Source organism: Phallusia mammillata, chromosome 7, assembly GCF_965637545.1.
Source record: "Phallusia mammillata chromosome 7, kaPhaMamm4.hap1.1, whole genome shotgun sequence".
NCBI classification, from domain to species: Eukaryota; Metazoa; Chordata; class Ascidiacea; order Phlebobranchia; family Ascidiidae; genus Phallusia; species Phallusia mammillata.
In genome coordinates, this window is record NC_137258.1 from 15,250,521 (window position 1) to 15,267,566 (window position 17,046).

Genomic DNA, 17,046 nt, shown 5'->3' on the forward strand with positions numbered 1-17,046 from the left:
TGTGCCCATTGCCTACCTTTGTCACGCTTTATACCGTCCCAACGTTGCGCAGCTATTTCCGGCTCGGTGAATATATTAGCGCAATTGTGCTGTTATGATTTGTTTCGCCTGGCGAAATAACCTCAACTTAACTTCGCAAACGAAACTGTAAATGATTTTTATCTTAACAACTGATTAAATGGAATGCTTACGCCTGTATAAATTAGACAATGGTCAATGCAACAAACTTTTTACAAAATCGCATCAACAAATTAAGTTTCGCATTTGGTAATCACGATAAAAAACGAATCCTATTTAGTTGAGTTTATTTTGCTTGGTGAAAGAACAAACAGCATAATTACACTGAACAATCACCAAAAAACAACTGGGCAATCTTGAAACGTTATGAAGCACAAAACTAAACGTGATGCGGCTAGCCAGCTACACCGTATTGACTAATTAAAATTTATTTCGTAGTTAGAGGATGGAATCAAATTACATGACCCAAATTGCCAATCCCTGGGTGCATTTCACTTTTTGTGCTCTATGACGTTTCAATGTTATGTAGCCGTTTCCTCCTTAGTGATTGTTTAGATAGAATTCTGTTTTTCACAAACTCCCACAAAAAAACTGGACTTACTGTGGATATGACTGCTCAGTGCTAAAATACCACTAAAAAACTAGAAGGGTGGCTTGGTACATTTTGTCGTTGCACATACACTATGACCTATTTTGAAACAATAATATATTTTCTATGCTTATTGGGTCCCACATAAGCCAATGATTTTCACAACCTCAACAACCTCAGGCTTAAACTCATGGGTCCGCACACATGCAAAGTTGTGAATAATCCATTTCCAAAGATAATCAGATAACCATAAGAAAGATGGTGTTGTAATGTAAATGGTACTGTGCATAAATAATCATGCTGTGTGAAGAACAACCTGATGTTGACAAACCCCCAACTGCCATCTGCAAAAAATAGCCACCAATTCATGCAGATTGAATAGGAAAACAAGTACCATGTATTAGGTAGCCTTTGTTGCACTATTACACCACAGAAACTTTTCATTTGTGGTGCCCAGCAGCATACAAGCGTACAAAAGTGCTGGAAATACTGGTGCTATGAAATCAAATGAAAGATATCACACATCTACATGACTATATTTACCATCTGCGAAAGTTTCATCCAAATCCATCAAAGATTTCTTGCCAAAAAAGAGTGAAATCAAGATTTGACCCCTTCAGGGGAGAGGACCAGTAATCAGTTACATGGCCACCCATACATTTTTGCAGCTCGCAGAAATACATTGATGTAATAACAGATAACAGTAACCAGGTTATAAAGCATACATCCAGTTTTAAAATGTTCAAATTAATGTATTTGGGTCTCCATTTTTTTTAAAAAAGTAGGCCAAACCACGGAGATTTGTCAATACCTCGACAGTACATATGAGATTTATTTATGGGAAGTAATGGACACTCTACATATTGGACATTGCATGTTTGTATGAAGCCATTGGTCTATGCAAATCTCATGAAACAGATGAAAACATGGCAATCTTCTTACATCTTCAGACTCATGAAATTCGCTCAAACAAATTGTGCACTTTTCATGAGCACCTGAAACAAAAATACACCAGTGATAACAAGGATTCACTGTATAACGAGACATTAGCTTTGTAGGATGTTGCAAATTTATATTTACCCTTAAGTTCTGTTTAATGGGGCATAAACCATTAAGCATTCTTACAATAGATATAAATTTTAATCTAATTTAATCATGTTTTATTTAGTGTTTTTATTTCCTTAAAACACAGTCCCAAAATTAAATGTTTTTTTGCTATGGTTGATTTTGAGTTAACCAATACAAAGTGGCTGAATCCAGATTTGTGTTTCCAATGATTTTTATCAGACATGGACTTATGTGCAATTCTTTGTGGTTTGTTTGTTTTTATTTTCTGTTAGCGGGCAAAGCTGGAGTGCATTATGCCCACAATGAGTCCGTTGCAAGCTGTCTGTTTCCTTGCAAATTTGTAAAATCATTTTGAGGGAAATCGTAACTTAAATTTAGTTCAACCCATCAGATTTGTATGTGCAAAAAACAAATATACAATAAAAAATACAAACTTTCATCAGTCTCTTCTTTTGAATCCTCATCAGACAGAGGTGATTCCCCTTCTTTATGATATTTGTAGGCTAATGTGTTGTGTTCTATCGTACTTTGTGATGCTCCCAACGCAGGCTGCATTTACATGTTTGGCGATAAAACATAAATATTTAGCAATATTGACCCAAACAATAGACCGACTTATTAAATTAACCTGTGCCATCAGAAATTACATGCAAAAATTTTTTTTTTACAATTGCCTCTGCTGTTTTTGCTTGTATTTATTTTGCTAATTTTATTTAAAACTAGAAGGGTGGCTTAGCACATATTGTCCTTGCATATACACTAGAACTTATTTTAAAACATAAATCTCTTTCCTATGCTTATTTTGTATTGGGTCCCATATTAGCCATCGTCTTTTATAACTTTAGTCGTTTCTGCAGGCAGAAACTCATGGGTCCCCACACATGCAAAGTTGAAAATAATGCAATTCAAGAGATAACCATGAGAAAGTCGGGTGTTGTAAGGTAAAACACAGTGATCGGCACTGGGCTTAAATAATAATACTATGTAGAATACAAGCTATAAAATTAGATTCACCCCAGATATTGTTTGAAGTATGTCGTATTTAACGTTTTAAAAAACTGACCCATTTTAGGGGGCTAGTAGGGCAACTAATTGGGTTCGACACACAAACTAAAAAATATATAAAAACCACAATGACTTAATCAATAGTACTGCAAAATTTCAGCCCAATCCGCCAATGTTTAAAATTTCGACCACTAGAGGTGTTTTGAGCAACAACCGTTAATGTTTCTGACGTCATAGGGCTGTTAACAAGCCCCTAACTGCCATCGGGGTAAAAACACCCATTTTAGGGGGCGAGCGGGGTAAATACTGGGGTTATCAACAAAAACAAAGTGGGATGCACATCTACATAACTACATCTACCATCTGTGTAAATTTCAGCCAAATCCATTAAACATTTGATGGAAAAACGAGTCGGACAAACTTCAGGGGAAAAATACCCATTTTAGGGGGCTAGCGGGGTAAATACTGGGGTTATCAACAAAAACAAAGTGGAATGCACATTGTCACAAATATTCTGGACCGCCCCACGACAATATCCTGCCACCCAGTTCTCAAGCGACGTTATCCCGAAACGGCTGGAGGTTTACTGTGTGGGTCAAGTCTTTTGTTGCGAATGGCCGTTTCACACCATCACTTCTTTTGTTTGTGTTTAATGTGCCAATTTATCGGTTCGCGCTGTTACGAGGTGCCAATCACCATTGTTTATCTAAAGGAAATCTTCACAGCGAATTAACGCCTTTTTTTCGTTCAATAATTGTAAACGCGTGATATATAAGCGCCCCTATCTAACCATAATCATATAACTTAACATATATATAGAATATAAGATAGAATTGAGTGATAACTGCGAAGTGGTGCTGGATTGTTTGTTTGTCGTTTTGAGTACGTATGGTTGAACGTGAATAAATGTAAAAGGAAAGGGTTTGCTGCCGATCAGAGTACACGAGTGTTAGCTGTTAAAGAACTTCCGATAGTCAGTCCCATCTTTTGCGTAACCGTGCAAACGGGAACGTGACATCTGGGGGCTCGTCCGGGATCTGACTTAAAAACGCGAAGTTGAACACTAACCCCTGTAAGATCGGCAATGGCGTCAGGTTTGCAGTACGTGGAATTAGGGAAGCAATTGGGGCTCGTTGACGAAGAGCTACGCAAGTATGTAGATGAGCAGAGGAAACAGGACCGTGAGAATGAACGTGAAGAGCGAAGGGCTAATCGTGAGGCTGAACAGAAAAAACGTGAGATCGAGCAAAGAAACCTTGAGACTGAAAGGGAAGAACGGCAACGAAGCCAAGCCATGGAGCACGAGCTGGCTATGAAGAAGCTAGAGCTTGAGCTGAAAGCTATGAACCGCCGTAGAGAAAAAACAAACAAGAATGTCGACCTGGATCGTGCCCATCTGGTGGAAGATGAGCAAGGGCGCATTCCAGGGCCAATGAATAAACGGCCGTTGACAACTTCTGTTGGGAGGACGGAAATCTGCGAATCAGTGGACCAAAAAGTCAAATCGCTAGACGAGCAAACGGACTTGTCGCAAGGTCACGCTGAAACGAAAGTGGAGATGAGTGACGAAGAAGAAGCAGGTTCGGCGACACAAGCGACGGAACAAAACACCACGGTTGAAACGGTAATCAGTAAGCAAGAAGCTGAGTTATCGCAGGAGCTGGTCAAATCGCAGTTGCATTCGGTGGAGGGAGACGAGACGGGTTCTTCGAACCAGAGGACGGCGACGAAGCAGAGCGGCATAGCACACGCTGCCATCAATGAACAAGATCAAGAATTGGTTCAAAATCTCCCTGGTGTTGAGGTGCAAACACTGGATGAGAGGATGTCAATTAATTCATTGCAACAGGTTCTCGAGAAACCAACTGATGACAGTCTCGTTGTATCGCCCACCAGTGAGTACAATATACAAAGCGCATGTATCCGTGTTCTGTCGTCCGTGACAACCCGCCGTCAGATGAAACAGCCCATGCAGTCAGTTGACGAATTTGCGGAATCATCCTTCCGAGATTCGAAGCCATGTCACTTCCGGGGGGATTTCCACACGTGGTTCCGGTGCAGACGTAAGCAGGGAAAAGGCAACGAAAGAAATCGGTGGATGGAAAAAGCAACACCTTCGGCAAGCAAAGATCTTCGGTTGGCACCGGGTTGCAGGAACATTTGTGAAAGATTGCGCGAGATTTTCATGTTCGAGGAAAATCTCCTTTTAAAAACGGGGTTGTGTCACAAATATTCTGGACCGCCCCATGACAATATCCTGCCACCCAGTTCTCAAGCGACGTTATCCCGAAACGGCTGGAGGTTTACTGTGTGGGTCAAGTCTTTTGTTGCGAATGGCCGTTTCACACCATCACTTCTTTTGTTTGTGTTTAATGTGCCAATTTATCGGTTCGCGCTGTTACGAGGTGCCAATCACCATTGTTTATCTAAAGGAAATCTTCACAGCGAATTAACGCCTTTTTTTCGTTCAATAATTGTAAACGCGTGATATATAAGCGCCCCTATCTAACCATAATCATATAACTTAACATATATATAGAATATAAGATAGAATTGAGTGATAACTGCGAAGTGGTGCTGGATTGTTTGTTTGTCGTTTTGAGTACGTATGGTTGAACGTGAATAAATGTAAAAGGAAAGGGTTTGCTGCCGATCAGAGTACACGAGTGTTAGCTGTTAAAGAACTTCCGATAGTCAGTCCCATCTTTTGCGTAACCGTGCAAACGGGAACGTGACACACATCTACATCTACCATCTTTTGATGGAAAAACGAGTCGGACAAACTTTGGGGAGAAAAAAAAAGAAATAAAAAAAAACAATTTGAGTAAAATCAATATGGGTCCCCTTCAGGGAAATTCATAACTATGAATTGTATAACCATACCCACTGTTAAACAGGTTCTGTTTCTGTATGTCCACTTTCACTTGAAACTAAAAAGGTGACTTTCCTATATATTTCCAATTTGTTTACAACAAACAAAAACGAATAGGTCCCCACACATGTGTTAATGAGAATTAAATAGGGCATAAACAAGTACGATTATTTTTAGGTTCTTAATGACACCTAAAAAAAACGTGAATACTTTTTCCAACTTTATTACATTTGCTTTGCAGCACTTATTTATTTTTAATCCCAGATTTATGTTAACAAGTGATAAATTAACTGCCGTTTTACCATTGTTTTAGAAAGTTGGGAACTGAAGAACGCCATCTGATTGTGTTCATGAAAGTTGGAGGTGTTCCAACCACTATAAATAAAAATGAAATGCTAACACCACATGTAGGAGTTGTTTTACAGATTTGGTCATAGAAGTACAAAAGAATCAGCTATCATTATATCATTGAGTGTGTTATTTCCAAAAATACAATATCAATTTTTTTTGTCCTGTTCTACAAAACAATTTTGCTTTTAGTGGGCTCTTGTATATTGCTAGAGAAAAACTTTAATACCAATGTCTATGTTAATTTCATTTTAAGTGACAGCATAGATTTAAAATGATCAAAATTTTTGATATCCAAATCTTTTCGAACTGATTTAGAAAATCTTTGTCGTACCATAAAATGATTCATTTGGTGCAGTACTGTATAAACCAGTGGTTCTTAACCAGGGGGGGCGCCAGACATTTCCAAGGGGGGCGTGAGCCAAAAGTTATTGAACTTTGGACTCACCTCCCCATAAAATTAATTTTGCAAGTGGAGTGCATTGTTTGCGAGCACAAACATTTTTGATAAAGAAATGAATATTGCAATACCTGGCGTAACACAAATTTTGAATAATGACATACGTGCCAAAGTTTTTAGTTTGTCAGTTTAGAACAGGGGTCACCAATTTTTTTAACTGCGGGCCGGATCATTTTAATAATCACGCTCGAGAGTCGCATGGGTTACAAAAGCCCTGACGCAGCCTTTTCCCACACGCGAGGCGAGTTTGACGAGACCGCAAATGGTTCATGTCTTCCCACGATCTCATTTGTATTCAGATTGTGCCGCAGTTTTATTGTAAAATTTTTTATTGTAAAAATAAAAATTATAGAAGGGTCAAATACCAACTAATGCATGTTTATTCTACCACAAGGAACTTAAAAAGCAATTGTTCGCACACAATTACTATTCTTTGCTTTTGCATGACACTCATGCCTTGTTATCCTGTTAGACCAGGTAAAATTATTACTGAAATGTATTATATGAATGTTTTGCACAATCATTAACGCCCCCGGGTCGTAATTAGGTGATTCATGGTTTACAACATTGGCAACGGCAACTTCTGGTAGTTCCATTGCTGCATGTGTTGGAAAAAACTCGTTTTTTGCCTGTTTTAGGGGGGCGTGAAGTGCCCGACAAACACCTTGGGGGGGCGTAGACCAAAAAAGGTTAAGAACCGCTGGTATAAACTTACTTTCGTGAAAATGGAAATGCTGTATTTGCTCTATAGTCCAAAGCCATGTCTGACGGATGCCTGGCTTGATAAAAGTCACTTGCATCTACATAAGGTGCAACCCCTGACAATAAAATATATGAAGTTCATTAATCTAAAGTGTAAAACTCTTAAAAATCCATCTCGAGGACAATTAATGAGCTCTGCTTGACTACAATTTGTATACAGCAGCATTAAGGCAATTAGTCCATGACACATGAACACAGTTTCACCGAATCTTCTGGACTCACAGAGGATATATATATACATCTTTTTTTTCGTTTTTTGTTTCATACAAACTAGACCAAACCAAATTAAGGAAATGGTTAAAAAATAAACCTTTTCCATTGATGAGCGGAATTCACTTGCTGAAAAGAAGATCAATGTTTTGTAAACAGTGTCATGGGAGCACCACCCAAAAATTTTGAACACCCCTGCTCTGTATCTGTTGGTACACAATTATGGATTTCATTCCCCACTGAAAAGGTGACTTTTCTGGATAGAGACGAAACTGTTTTTATCAGGATGCCAGTTTGCCAAGCTTTCAAAGTACAATATAAAATCATTTGCCATTTATGTCAGGTATTTTGAACCAATATTAATTTGTGACTGTTTGTGAAATTCTAGGGTAGTGTTTTTAGACATCCAAGCATTTTACCTGTTGAAAAATAGGACACAAAGGACTCATGTAGACAGAAGCAAGCTGACAATTAGCTTGTGCTGATTGATTTTTATGCATAAACTAGAAAGGTGGCTTTCCAATATACTTCCATTTTATATATTCTATGTGCTATTTGCCAATTTTCTATATACATCATTTGATCTACACCAGTGGTTCCCAACCAGGGCCCATGAGCTGTGTTCCGGGGGGGCACGGGCGTAGATTTACAAGAAACACCCACTAAAAAGTCATTTTCACTTTTAACTTTATACCCGAGTTTAATGGACTATTTCACATACTATTTGTTTACAGTGCGGTTTATCACGCTCATTTACTCTATTAGACCTGTTTATGGCCAAAATCAATACCTCATTCCAACGCGAGATTGCTATCTACATTTTAAGGGGGCCACAGGTCCTACATGGTAACTTGAAGGGGGCCACGAGGCCAAAAAGTTACGTTAAGGGGGCCATGGTCCACGAAAGGTTGGGAACCACTGATCTACACATATGACTGTTTATGCAAGCAAAAACGAATGGGTCCCCACATGCGCATTTGTGCAGATTTACGGTAAACAAATGTTCTGGTTATGTTTAGATTCTTAAAGAAAAACTTTCAGAAAGCATTAACCCACCTTTAAAAGTTTTGTCCTTATTCTTTTTGCATCTTTATAGTAATATAACTAGAAGGGTGGCTTAGCACATTTTGTTGTTGCATTTACACTATAACCTATTTTAAAACATTAATATATTTCCTATGCATATTTTGTATTGGGTCCCATATTAGCCATCGTCTTTTATAACCTTAGTCGTTTCTGCAGGCAGAAACTCATGGGTCCCCACACATGCAAAGTTGAAAATAATGCATTTCAAGAGATAACCATGAGAAAGTCGGGTGTTGTAAGGTAAAACACAGTGATCGGCACTGGGCTTAAATAACTAGAATAGCGGTTTTCCTATATATTGCCGGGTTATATATACTACATCATATTTAATGATGTATCACATATTCCATTTACTATATTTATAATGGATATATATTTGGCACCTACATTTCATTGGGTCCCTATCTTTTTCCTGGCACTTTATAACCTAATTGTTTCTGCAAGCATAATCTAATGGGTCCCCACACATATGCATATGCGATTTGGTAACAGTAAAAATAGGGCACAATCACTGTTAGATATTTACCAATTTACTATACACATCATTTGATCTACATATATGATTGTTTTTGCAAGCAAAAACGAATGGGTCCCCATATGCGCGTTTGTGCGGATTTATGGTAAACAAACATCCTGGTTATTTTTAGATTCTTAAGGACAAGCTTAACCAACTTTAGCCTTAACCCAAAAAGTTTTGTCCGTATTGTTTTTGCATCATTATTGTCATATAATTACAAAAAAACAGTAAATAGGAAAAAATAACAGGAAATACTTTCAATTTATTCTCATGCTTTGACCTTGATATTGTCGTTCAAGGTCAGTTTTTAAACACAATTTTCCAAAACTTAAAATGTGCTTGATAACTTAATAAAACGACATAGCATAGCTGCGCAAAAACAGCTGATTTCTAATCACCGACACGACTGCCTCATAAAACGTCGGTCCGGACGTCAAGCTGAGCACTCCCGCTGCATTCACCCGCCTTAATCGTAAACAAGTGAATTACTTCCTTGAGAGTTGATACTTCTATCTGACTGAGAAAATGGTCACGTAACGACTGCGTTCATGCGTGAAGCAGAGGAATTTTTTCTATGCGCCACTATGGTCAATCACTCCCATTCATAGGCGTCGATTTTTTAATTATTTGCAAAATTTTAGGGGAGACCTTTCCATGTTTTAAAAACATACATCAGCGGGTAAAACCCACAATCGTAGGAACACAAAGCAGTTGCGTTAACTGCTCCGTTGTCCTGGCGACCGCACGAAGTTATGACCCATATTCGGTTGCACGTAACGAAATAAAGTTTGCAGATATAACTTCCACGCAGTCAGATAATAAAGTTGCGACAGGATTCAAGTATACGTTGTTCAAGATGTTCATTTACATTGCGTGTGACGATTTTTAAATGACTCAACATTAAACAGAAAACGTATTTTTCGAGGGTTGCTTGCGTTTTAGCTGCAAAAATGCCTATACATTAGTTTGACTAGTCCAGCGGTGCACAACCTGCGGGCATGAACATGTTTATTAAAATATATGTACTGGCGGCCGTGGCCTAAATAAAAACTCTTTCGTGAAATATTACAATTTTCAAGCTGCTCTAAACACATTTTATGTAACTGAAAAAGTATTACCAGCCTAAGGGCCATATGCGCCAGACGTTTTTATGCCTATTGTGTGCAAACAATGCGAAAAACCAGATACCCTAAGCGTCACAATATAGATAATGACGTTATAAACAGCTAAGACTGATCGTCAGACCGTTCAGCTCAATCTGCGCTTCAAGTTAGAAATTAATCTAGGCATTTTAGGCGCCATTAGATGGTTGACATATAATATATAATATTTCTTTACATCAGTAATTTTCAAACACAAGCAAGCAGCCAATTGGCCGGCCAGCCTGTGCTGAGAATAAAACAATTAACTATCACATAACAATGCCGATTGTTACTGCAACCATTGTTACGTTGCACAACAAACCGCGAGACACTTGCGTTTGCCATTGATTGTGACCTTCGATCGTACAAACAGCCGGTTTACGGCATAGGCGTGTATGTGTTTTTTCTGGCAATACTTTATTTCAAACAAAAAACAGGGGAGACAATACATATGTTGTCACCCCTGTTTTTTCAGGAGGGGAGACATGTCACCCCGGTCACCCCTAAATCGACGCCTATGCTCCCATTGCGTCAGCTGTGCACTGAGCGAGCACAAATATGACAGAAGACAGCATGTAAAAACATATTTTTACTATTACTGAGCCGATTGCACTGAAAATTTTACCAGCCAACAAGGAGCACCCTATCCACAGCTGTTAAAAATTTCAGCAGGTTAAGCCTTGTATTTCTGGCCTCAATAACATGTGAACAAACAAACAAATATTTGGGGGTAAAGGGGTGAAAATGGATATATACAACTTCAAGTTTCAAAATAGTTTAAAATACGCTGCAATGTACCAATCAAAAAGTATGAAACTCCAGAAACATCTGCTTTAGCAAGTATAGCCGTTTCAAAAATTTCACGTTTTGGGGGGCTGTGGGTGAACCGAGGGGTCAAACGGGGTCAAAATTCACATGGACCATCGTTTGACCAATATCTATAATAAGAGTAAATTTGAGAAAGTTTGAACCATTCTTTCTTGATCAAAACGTGGGAACAAATCCGCGTTAAAAATTTCACGTTTTGGGGGGCTGTGGGTGAACCGAGGGATCAAACGGGGTCAAAATTCACATGGACCATCTTTAGACCAATATCTGCAATGTGTGCAAATTTGAAAAAGTTTGAACTATTCTTTCTTGACCAAAACGTGGGAACAAATCCGCGTTAGAAAGAAAAAAAGAAAAAAAAAATATAGACAAAAACAATATGTGTCCCCTTCAGGGAAGGGGACCCATAATAATACTATGTAGAGTACAAACTATAAAATTAGATTCACCCCAGATATTGTTTGAAGTATATCCAATTTAACGTTTTAAAAAACTGACCCATTTTAGGGGGCTAGTAGGGTAACTAATTGGGTTTGACACACAAACTAAAAAATATTAAACCACAATGACTTAATCAATACTACTGCAAAATTTCAGCCCAATCCGCCAATGTTTAAAATTTCGACCACTAGAGGAGTTTTGAACAACAACCATTAATGTTTCTGACGTCATAGGGCTGTTAATAACCCCCTAACTGCAATGGCACAAAAACGTCCATCAAGCAACCCACAATGCCCCAATGAGTAACATACAATTGGTTGCCCTTGTAATACTATTGCGCCACAGAAATCTTTCGTTTGTGGTGCCCAGTAACATACAAATGCGTTTTACACTTGGGGGGCTTGGGGGGTAAATGTTAGGACTACAGGGTTGAACACAACAATCGACACCTATAAATGGCATACTCTACAAGCTATCCAAATTTCAGCCAATTCTGACACTGTTTAAAAACTTTAGGGGGCTGACAGGGTAAATACTGGGGTTATCAACAAAAACAAAGTGGGATGCACATCTACATAACCATATCTACCATCTGTGTAAAATTCAGCCAAATCCATCAAACATTTGATGGCCAAACGAGTCGGACAAACTTTTGGAAGAAAATAACCCATTTTAGGGGGCTAGTGGGGTAAATACTGGGGTTATCAACAAAAACAAAGCGGGATGCACATCTACATAACTATATCTACCATCTGTGTAAATTTCAGCCAAATCCATCAAACATTTGATGGAAAAACGAGTCGGACAAACTTTGGGGAGAAGAAAAAAAAAAGAAAAAAACAACGAACAATTTGAGTAAAATCAATATGTGTCCCCTTGTGGGATAAATGTTAGGACTACAGGGTTGAACACAACAATTGACACCTATAAATGGCATACTATACAAGAAATCCAAATTTCAGCCAATTCTGACACTGTTTAAAAACTCACCCATTTTAGGGGGCTAGCGATGGAAAAACGAGTCGGACAAACTTTGGGAAGAAAAAAAAAGAAGAAAAACAAAGAAAAAAAAACAAAAAACAATTTGAGTAAAATCAATATGTGTCCCCTTCAGGGAAGGGGACCCATAATTATAAGGGTGCCTTACCACATTTTATCATTGCATACACACTACAACCTTTTTTGAAACCTTAATATATACCCTACACTTATTTTCTATTGGGTCCTATATTAACCACTGTCTTTACAACCTTAGTTGTTTCTGCAGGCAAAAACTGCAAAGTCAAAAACAATGCATTCAAAGAGATCACCACGAGAAAGTGTGGTGTTGTAAGGTAAAACACAGTATAATAATCATGGTATTAAATGTACAAAATATCCAAATCTCGAATCGCTTTGGACATTGTTTGAAGTTTGTCCTATTTAATGTTCTGGTAAACACAAAAATCAGCTCCCATAAATGGCAAATTGTACAAGCTGGCCAACTTTCATTCAATTCCAACACTGTTAAAAAACTCACCCATTTAAGAGAGCTAGTGGGGCTCTAATACGAACTTTTTAAAATACCAAACCACAATGACCCAATCAGCAGTCCTGTCCCAATAGGTCAATGCTTTAAAGTTTGACCACTAGAGGTGTTTTGAGCAACAATCAGTAATGATCAGTTGCAGCTTATCATTTATTGCTTGATGCTTTTATGATCGGTAATGCTTCTGATGTCGTAAGGGCAGTTGACAACTCTCTGACATGTGCAAAAATGTCCACCAAGCAATGCACATGCACAAGTAACATGTGTCTGGTTGTTATTATTACACCACAGAAACCTTTCAAATAGGATGAATAATCCAATCAAAACTAGAAGGGTGGCTTAGCACATATTGCCCTTGCACATACACTATGATCTATTTTAAAACATAAATATATTTCCTATGCTTATTTTGTATTGGGTCCCATATTAGCCATCGTTTTTTATGACCTTGGTTGTTTCTGCAGGCAAAAACTCATGGGTCCCCACACATGCAAAGTTGAAAATAATGCAATTCAATAGATAACAATGAGTAAGTTTGGTATTGTGAAGACAAACACAGTGATTGGTATTGTGCACATGTAAATACGCTATATGGAGTAAAAACTATTTAAACTAGAAGGGTGGCTTAGCATATATTGCCCTTGCACATACACTATAACCTATTTTAAAACATAAATATATTTCCTATGCTTATTTTGTATTGGGTCCCATGTTAGTCACCGTCTTTTATAACTTTAGTCGTTTCTGCACGCAAAAACTCATGGGTCCCCACACATGCAAAGTTGAAAATAATGCAATTCAAGACATAATCATGAGAAAGTCGGGTGTTGTAAGGTAAAACACAGTGATCGGAACTGGGCCTAAATAATAATGCTATGTAGAATACAAACTATAAAATTAGATTCACCCCAGATATTGTTTGAAGTATATATGTCCTATTTAACGTTTTAAAAAACTGACCCATTTTAGGGGGCTAGTAGGGTAACTAATTGGGTTCGACACACAAACTAAAAAATATATAAAAACCACAATGACTCAATCAATAGTACTGCAAAATTTCAGCCCAATCCGCCAATGTTTAAAATTTTGACCACTAGAGGTGTTTTGAGCAACAACTGTTAATGTTTCTGACGTCATTGGGCTGTTAACAAGCCCCTAACTGTCATGGCGCAAAAACGACCACCAAGCAGCAACATACAACTGCTTGCCCTCGTAACACTATTGCGCCAAAGAAATCTTTCGTTTGTGGTGCCCAGTAACATACAAATACATTTTACACTTTAGGGGCTTGTGGGGTAAATGTTAGGACTACAGGGTTGAACACAACAATCAACACCTATAAATGGCATACTATACAAGAAATCCAAATTTCAGCCAATTCTGACCAGGGAGTCGAACCGGAACTGAACCCGCGAACCGGTTTGAGCGGTTAATTTCACTAAACCCGAACCGAACCCGAACCGCTAATTACGATTTTCTAAAAACCCGAACCGGAGTTGAACCCCATATTTTGTTTGGCGTTGGACCCGAACCGGAACTGAACCAGTAAAAAATGCAGTCTGTTTTATATTTTGTGATTTTTTTCAAAACAGCGCACTGAGGAATACGCGAGATAACACCTATAGGGCGTGTCAAAAATAACAGTGCACGGTCAAAATTTATTTGGAGTTTAATAAGGCCAAGTAGATGATGGGTAGATATAAATTAAAACGAATGAAAATGTGAACCGGTTTAAAAACCGCAAACCGGTTCGGACCGGATAATTTGCCCAAACCGGAACAAAACCCGAACCCGAAAATATACATTTTTAAAAACCTGAACCGAACCCGGACCCTTAAAAACAAAACCAAGTGAACCTGAACCCATATGACAAGCGGTTCGACTCCCTGATTCTGACACTGTTTAAAAACTCACCCATTTTAGGGGGCTAGCGGGGTAAATACTGGGGTTATCAACAAAAACAAAGTGGGATGCACATCTACATGAGTATATCTACCATCTGTGTAAATTTCAGCCAAATCCATCAAACATTTGATGGAAAAACGAGTCGGACAAACTTCGGGGAAAAAATACCCATTTTAGGGGGCTAGCGGGGTAAATACTGGGGTTATCAACAAAAACAAAGTGGGATGCACATCTACATAACTACATCTACCATCTGCGTAAATTTCATCCAAATCCATCAAGGATTTGATGGACAAACGAGTCGGACAAACTTTGGGTAGAAGAAAACAAAAGAAAAACAAAGAAACATTTTGAGTAAAATCAACATGTGTCCCCTTCAGGGAAGGGGACCCATAATAATCGTTTCAATTCAACAGTCTGTTTAACTAGAATTATTTCCTCCACCACAGGTAAGCGACAATTCGAAATCTATCCCAATTAACCAATTTTCTGTATCCAAATTGCATTCAACCGACTTATTTTTTGACAAATTATAAGCAAACTAGAATAGTGGTTTTCCTATATATTGCCAGTTTATATATACTACATCATATTTAACGATGTATCACATATACCATATACTATATTTATAATGGATATATATTTGGCACCTACATTTCATTGGGTCCCTATCTTTGTCGTGGCACTTTATAACATAATTGTTTCTGCAAGCATAATCTAATGGGTCCCCACACATATGCATATGCGATTTGGTAACAGTAAAAATAGGGCACAATCATTGTTAGATATTTACCAATTTACTATACAAATCATTTGATCTACACATATGATTGTTTTTGCAAGCAAAAACGAATGGGTCCCCACACGCGTGTTTGTGCGGATTTATGGTAAACAACATCCTGGTTATTTTTAGATTCTAAAGGAAAAACTTAACCAACTTTACCCTTAAACCCAACTTTACAAGTTTTGTCCGTATTCTTTTTGCATCATTATTGTCATATAATTACAAAAAACAGTAAATAAGAACAGGAAAATACTTTCAATTTAATCTCTTGCTTTGAATTCTGAGCACTCCCGCTGTATTCGCCCGCCTTAATCGTAAGCAAGTGAACCTTGAGAGTTGATACTTCTATCTGACTGACAGTGTACACATATTATGGGCTGCAGTGTACACATATATTTGGCCGATTAAGGCAATTTTTTTAAATATTAAACGAATAACCTACTGCAAACAATTGTTTAACATTTCAGCACATTAGGGCTTGTATTTCTGGCCTAAAACTTATTATTTTGGGGTTTAAGGGGTAAAAATGGGTGAATCCAATAAAAAGTTAAAAAAATTCTTTAGAATAGCTTACATTGCACCAACCAACAAAGCATGAAACCCTCAGATTATGTACTTGGGTCAGTACAGCCGTTTTTAATTTTTTTCGTTTTGGGGGCCTGTGAGTGAACCGCTGGGTCGTTTGGGGTCAAACTTCAGGAGGATCAAATTCGGACCAATAACTAACATCTGTGCAAATTTGAAGAAATTTGAACCACTCTTTCTTGACCAATCGCATTTAACAAACCAGCGTTAGACACAAACGAATATTTTGGTTTTTAAGGGGTAAAAATGGGTAAATCTTTTTTTAAAGTATAAAATTCTTTGAAATATGTTATATTGCACCAAACAACAAAGCATATAACTCCTAAATGAAGTACTTCAGCAAGTATAGCCGTTTTAAAAATTTCACGTTTTGGGGGGCTGTGGGTGAACCGAGGGATCAAACGGGGTCAAAATTCACATGGACCATCTTTAGACCATTATCTATAATGTGTGTAAATTTGAAAAAGTTTGAACAATTCTTTCTTGATCAAAACGTGGGAACAAATCCGCGTTAGACGGAAAAAAAATACAGACAAAAACAATATGTGTCCCCTTCAGGGAAGGGGACCCATAATTATAAGCAAACTCTCAGCAATACTTAAACCCAACTGTATGACAACCCACTTTTGGGTCACAACCCAGGAGTTGGGAGGTACTTGTGTAAAGCATTGTCATGTTTTTTGCTTCCAAAACAAAATAAACATTTTTTGTGTTGTGCAAACATTTTCTATGTTTTAGGTATTAACATGTTAATTACTTACGGTTGGTATAGGCTGAAGGGTGATTGTAGTGCCGGTGAAATGGATGATGGCGTTGTCTTAGAAACAGTGAGGATTGAGACATTCTCTAAAATGTAACCTTTAAGTTAAATTGGAATTTAATCTATTTAATGGTTATT

The 17,046-nt window shown here is 37.9% G+C and overlaps 2 protein-coding genes across 5 annotated transcripts in view; one reads left to right on the plus strand and one right to left on the minus strand.

The window, feature by feature from the left end:
• Positions 1–213: 213 nt before the first annotated feature.
• Positions 214–17,046, minus strand: part of LOC145239115 (uncharacterized) — a 28,392-nt gene continuing 11,559 nt past the window's right edge. For 2 of the 4 annotated variants that reach the window (XM_080102397.1, XM_080102396.1), the window contains exons 3-7: positions 16,910–16,994; positions 7,076–7,178; positions 5,855–5,927; positions 2,110–2,224; positions 214–1,602 (exon numbers count right to left, since the gene is read on the minus strand). In XM_080102397.1, coding sequence (XP_079958523.1) covers positions 1,439–1,602; positions 2,110–2,224; positions 5,855–5,927; positions 7,076–7,178; positions 16,910–16,994 — 540 coding nt within the window. In that variant the 3' untranslated portion in view covers positions 214–1,438. Of the gene's footprint in view, positions 1,603–2,109; positions 2,225–5,854; positions 5,928–7,075; positions 7,179–16,909; positions 16,995–17,046 lie in introns of those variants that run through there. The other 2 variants (XR_013862226.1, XM_080102398.1) reach the window with 2 other exon arrangements.
• On the plus strand, positions 3,196–5,322 carry LOC145239116 (uncharacterized). The gene has a single exon (XM_080102399.1). It carries the CDS (start codon positions 3,765–3,767, stop codon positions 5,166–5,168), a length of 1,404 nt encoding a protein of 467 aa, XP_079958525.1. The 5' UTR covers positions 3,196–3,764; the 3' UTR covers positions 5,169–5,322.